The following is a 6,250-nucleotide window of genomic DNA, read 5'->3' as shown; positions in this document are numbered from 1 at the left end:
ATATATCGAACTATTAACAAGTGTAATTACTGATCGCCTACACGCAAGCCTATGCTAACTTTGCTGTGTAAGGATCGTGTGGAGACTAAGAAACGGTCGTGATTTCTGATCCGTTGGATTGATAAGTGAGTATGGAATTATGTGTATGTGCGTACAGATAATTATAGTCTCCTCATAGAATCAACTGAATTACTGCTTGGGTTTGGGATTTTTTTAGATATTGGCATGCGAAATTTACTCCCCAAAGTAAATCGTAGGAAAAAAAAATTCTTATAATAGCCTTGAATCTTTTATCATAAAATAACTTTTATAAAAAATAATTAAAATAGCATTCATTAAATGATTTAAAGACACATATATCTTTAAGATTTATTGGTCTAAAATTTAGGTTTAATTTTTTGGGTTGGAGTTTAGTATTTGGTTTAGGATTAAAATAATAATAATAATAATATTTTTAAGATATTTATTTATAATAAGTATCTTATTTATAAAGATAGCTTACTTCTTTTATTCTTTTAATAAAAACTTTTTTGTCTTTTTATAAGTTAGTTTGATCATATATATATTTTTTTAAATATTGTTTATAAAATTCCTTAAAACATAAAGCAACTACTGTTTAAAAAAACAATGTGTCGTAATATTTTTATATTTAATATTTTTAAAATAAGTGTTAAATTAGTTATTATTTTGAATATGAAAAACAATTGAAATTGGTTTTTATTTTTATTCTTTAAACTAAAATATATAGAGATACAATACTAAAAAATAATTAAATCTTGAGTATATTCAGAATACCATATAATATATTTTTATGATAACATTTGTATATAATATTTATAACACTTTTTGGATTCCAGTATACAACTTAATTTCTAAAGTGGGTAGGATGCTACTTTTAACAAGAAAATTTAATGAGTAAAATCACATTTAAAAAAAAATGTATCACATATTACTTTACCTCGAGAGTCCACCATTTAAAAATCTTTGAGATGACATAACTCAATAAGGTCAACGAACTATTTCTCCACGAGAGTTATCTTATAGCACCATTTTTTTTTGAAATATGACTCCGTACTATTTATCTCCGTGAATAAAATTTAAAACCTATTTTCCCATCAATTTTGGTATAGTCACGATTTGTGAAAACCGAATTTGAAATCTCGAATTTCGTACAATAAACCGAACAAAACTAAACCAAAACAAAATAATACCTGACCAAACATAGATCTTCATGAGAAATGTAACCTGACCCGACATTTAAACTTAAAAGACCCGAAAAGAAGAAGATCACTATTTCGGCCTTCAATAAATGCTCCAGATGTGCATATTCCTCCAGAGCCACCACAGCCTGGAAAGAAAAAGATAATCAAAGCCGATAAGAAAACGAAGAAAGGGGTAAACGAATCTCCAATGAAGAAACAACCAAAGCACAAAAAACATAGCATGCACTGTGGAATATGTGGAATTTATGATCACAACTCTAGATCTCACACGAAGAATCAGGTTTGTGTTAAAAAAAATTGATTCACCGATATGTATTTACATCGACTAATCAGATTCTTTTGCAGGCTTCTTAAGGTCCTCCTCCTCAAGTTTCTTCTCCAGCCTCTTAACAAGCTTCTGAGGTTGCTTCTCCAACTAGTTCTGGCCGTCATGTTATTCTCGGCTATGATGACAGGTGCTAATGGTCTTGTCTTATGCAGTCTCGGCTTTTGTTAGATGGCCATTTGCTAGTCTTTTTTTGGATGATCATGTTTTCAATGCTTTTGTTGTGATTTTTTTTCTAGACTATCTGTCGGCTTTTGTTGGATGGTGGCTTGTATTTTAACATACACTAGACTTTGATTCACGTGTCCACACGGATGCTTGTTTTATCTTTATAAGTCAAATATTATTGGCTATCTTTTTCAAATATATTTATACGATGTTGGTATCCATTCAGCTTCGGGTACCCATTTGGGTTCGGTTCAGATCTATTCGGATTTCAAATTTTTGAGTTTGAAGATTTCAACCATATTCATGTATTTATAAATTTTGCTCCAGGTTCAGTTCGTATCTTTGTGGACTCGGTTCAGATACAGATAACCCGTTTAAATTATTTTTAAAAAATTAAAATTCATATATACTTTAATGTTCTCAAAATATAAAAATAAAATTCTTATATAACATATCAGAAGGCCTTTAATCACGCACATATGCTTGGATATTCTTAGTATGTGCAATTAAATCATACCTATAAGAAATTTTATCCAAAAAGAAATTCAAAAATAATGGTGAGTCGCGGAGAAGATACTATGAAAAAGTTATTGATTAAAGGTTGTTAATAGGAATATTCGTATATATAATTTACAATTTGTTAATTGCATACCTGAAAATAGGAATTATATTTTGAATGTCCTTGATTGCATGTATCTATAAATCAGATTCACATTTTGTTTCAGTAAGTAAACGGCATGAAAACATTTTAATCAGAGGACAATAAGGTGTTCTCGTTTTGAGTTGAATTTTAGCTGACTAAATATTTGATAATTTTATTGTTTAGGTTGAGCATTCATATATGCAATGTTCAAGAAATAGCTAGGCGCAACGCATGCGGCCGGGTAGGACCTAGCGCCGAATCAATTAATCACATATGGGTATATATATTAGTTATGTGCTTGTTTAGTGTTGTTGTGACATAGCCTAGTGATTAGAGGCATTGGTTAAATACATACATACCCGTGTTCAAGGTGAGTATTCACTTATTATTTTGTCATTTAAAAAAAAATTTGGTTAAATGATTTAAGTAATGACAAAATAACTTTATCTTTGACCTCCTACTATGATTTTTCTACAACTTCTAGCCGCTTTATATTTTTTTTTCGATTTCACAGATTTTTCTTATTATTCTTGTAAGTTTTAATAAATACATCAAATCTAATACATATATGCGATATTAAAAATAAAAACCATGAAAACATTGAGTTTTTTTTCATTTTCGATTTACTGGCCGATTATCATCAGTCCGCCACAGATGTAGTCCGATTTGCATATTTCCAGCGAAGTAGTCGGCCGCCTAACCCGTGTTTTCGAACAGGTTGGAACAGTCAACGACATGAAGCATTGATTGGATATGTGGAAATTTTCCAAATTTTGTAAAAAGTTACGATAGGTTAAATGCAAAATATACATCAGTTTTAATAGTTTAGATTTTGTTCAAACAAACGTAATTAATTCTCTAATGAATTTGTAATAACACTTGCATTCTCAAATCAAATTTCATGGGATATTTTGTCCACCCCCAAAGAATTGGTTGGGAGGAGTTGGAACTTTAGAAAGTACAAATCGGTCAACTCCACTTATTAAATTCGAAATCGGTTCTAATCGACACACTCCCAACCCAAAAACTAAACCAAAGATGCCGAAGAAGAATCATTCCGGCGATGGCACCGCCGCTCCCATCGACACTTGGTGGTGGCTATCACACAAAGGAACCACCACTTCTTTCCTCTGCATCTCCCTCTTCGCATTACTGATCCGATCCGCCGTCTCGATGTTCCCCTACTCCGGCGCCGGAACCCCACCCAAGTTCGGAGATTTCGAGGCTCAGAGGCACTGGATGGAGATAACCACAAACCTCCCAGCCATCGACTGGTACAGAAACGGCACTCACAACGATCTCACTTACTGGGGACTCGATTACCCTCCGTTAACTGCTTACCAGAGTTACATCCACGGCCTCCTCCTCCGATTCTTCAATCCCGACTCCGTTTCTCTTTTCAGTTCCCGTGGCCACGAATCTTACATTGGGTAAGTCTTGTAATAATGATCTAGAGGTTACATCATGCTTGATCTGATAAAAGAAAACTTTTGTGCAGAAAGTTATTGATGAGGTGGACGGTTTTATCGTCAGATGCTCTCATATTCTTCCCAGCTGCTCTCTTTTTCGTGTTGGTGTACCATAGGAACCGTGCCAAGAGCCAAGTGGCCTGGCATATTGCTATCATTCTATTGAACCCTTGTTTGATTCTCATTGATCATGGTCATTTTCAGGTTTGTCTTAAGTGTTGTCTCTGTTTTGGTTCTTTGATGATTCTCATTAGGGGTTTCTTTGTTTGTTTGCTTTTAGTACAATTGTATCAGTTTGGGACTTACAGTGGGTGCTATTGCTGCCGTACTCTGTGGGAGCGAGGTTCTTACTTGTGTTTTCTTCACTCTTGCTCTTAGCCATAAACAGGTAACGTTTGGGATTATGTTCCTGTGTTTCTCCAGTTGAATGTTGGTATACTTTTCCCTGTTTTACAATGACGTGATAGTTCAGTTACGTTGCAAACTGCTGTTTTTGTTCGTTGTCAATCTTGTTGTTGTTGGCTTGTTTTGATGCGTTTGGCCATTTCTTGAGAATCTGTTGAAGCTTTACCATCTCCCTGATTTTGTTTTGACTTCTTAGCTTGCATGGCGTGTTTGACTATCTTTGTGTTGTGTAATGATGGAGACATGGTATTGAATTACGATGGTGATGATGTTTGAAAACTTTTGGATTCGTAAGGTGAGCGCCTTAGTGCGCAATGGCGTTGCAAAAATGAGTATAAATGTGTGATGTAATAGTTTTATGGGAATCGTGTAGTTTGCCCATACATACAGTTTTGTTAGTCTAAGGACGGTTCTTGATATTTTGATTTAACAATCATCTGATCTGATCATTGGATATGTTTCTTTGTTTATGTCTGCAGATGAGTGCATACTTTGCTCCTGCCTTTTTCAGCCATCTACTTGGTAAATGCCTAAGACGGAAAAATCCTATACTTTCTTTGCTGAAGCTTGGAATTGCAGTCATTGCGACATTCGTTATCGTTTGGTGGCCGTATTTGCATTCTGTGGACGACTTCTTAATGGTAAATACACATTTGATCATTTTGAAACTGTGAAATTGTACTTCTTGCTTCCTCTTATGTAAACTGCACATAGCTGATTGGTGAATCAAAATGCTGATGACGCAGGTTCTCTCCCGTCTTGCTCCATTTGAGAGGGGAATATACGAGGATTACGTTGCAAATTTCTGGTGCACCACTTCCATTCTCATAAAATGGAAAAAACTATTCACAACACCATCTCTCAAGTTTATGAGCTTAGCCGCAACTGTATTAGCTTCTCTCCCTTCAATGGTTCATCAAATCTTTTCACCAAGCAACGAAGGTTTCCTCTATGGCTTGCTCAATAGTTCAATGGCTTTCTACTTGTTTTCTTTCCAAGGTATATACATACATTTCATCTTCAATCTCCACTCCACATCCTTTTAGTATATCTAACTTTCTTCTTTTGAATTGAATCTGCAGTGCATGAGAAATCTATTCTGATGCCTTTTCTAGCCGCAACACTGCTAGCTCTCAAAATCCCTGACCATTTCAATCATTTAACCTACTACGCTCTCTTCTCGATGTTCCCTCTTCTCTGCCGTGACAATCTCTTGCTTCCTTACTTAACCTTACATTTGCTCTTTACCCTCATCTATCATTCCCAGTTACCGAAAACTAAAGCTTCATCGTTCTCCTTTACAAACTTCCCTGGTTATGTTTTCTTACTTAGAACCCACTTCGTCATCTCCCTAGTTCTCCATGTCGTTTACCTGACCATTCAACCTCCTCAAAAGTACCCTTTCCTATTCGACGCACTGATCATGATTCTATGCTTCTCATACTTTGTTATGTTTGCCATTTACACAAACTATACGCAGTGGAATTTCTCCAGTCATTTCAGGTCTGCGGATAAAGAAAAGAAACAAATCTGATGATTAGAAGACAGAAGTCTTTGAGTCAGGTTGTCTAACTCTGTTCCATTGGAACTGAGTTTAGGGTCTGCTTACTGAACCAAGTAGAATCGAGCTAGACATAACCGGTGGTTTAGTCATCAGACTTTTGTACGGTAGATTATCTTGAGGTAAAGATTGAGCCTTTTATGAAAAGAAACTCTTTTATAAGTTTTGTACTTTTTTCTAGCAGATAGATTAATATGTTCATGTTGTTTCCTACTTTCCTTAATGACTGCCAAGATCGAACTTAATATGGAAATCATGACCGTACAAATTACATAAAATGTGGACACTTTTAATCTACGGCGAGGATGGAACATTTCGTATAGAAATGCGGTTTGAATAGTGGATTAAATTTTTTTTTTTTTTTTCAACAAAAAAGACCAAACTATACTAAGTAGATTCCTGAGCCGAGAGCCATCTCGGAGGAACGAAGTCAACATGAACCATAGCAGAAGGCTG

The 6,250-nt window shown here is 34.9% G+C and overlaps 1 protein-coding gene across 1 annotated transcript; it reads left to right on the top strand.

Moving 5' to 3' along the window:
• The first annotated feature begins 3,287 nt into the window (after window positions 1-3,287).
• On the top strand, window positions 3,288-6,012 carry LOC111215031 (probable dolichyl pyrophosphate Man9GlcNAc2 alpha-1,3-glucosyltransferase). The gene is made up of 6 exons (XM_022718076.2): window positions 3,288-3,789; window positions 3,858-4,032; window positions 4,109-4,216; window positions 4,713-4,874; window positions 4,980-5,232; window positions 5,316-6,012. Exons 1-6 carry the CDS (start codon window positions 3,398-3,400, stop codon window positions 5,765-5,767), a joined length of 1,542 nt encoding a protein of 513 aa, XP_022573797.2. The 5' UTR covers window positions 3,288-3,397; the 3' UTR covers window positions 5,768-6,012.
• The last annotated feature ends 238 nt before the right edge of the window (window positions 6,013-6,250 follow it).

Source organism: Brassica napus, chromosome A4 (genome assembly GCF_020379485.1).
Source record: "Brassica napus cultivar Da-Ae chromosome A4, Da-Ae, whole genome shotgun sequence".
NCBI classification, from domain to species: domain Eukaryota; kingdom Viridiplantae; phylum Streptophyta; class Magnoliopsida; order Brassicales; family Brassicaceae; genus Brassica; species Brassica napus.
Note: the sequence above shows the minus strand (reverse complement) of the source record. Positions and strands in the feature narration are given on the sequence as shown.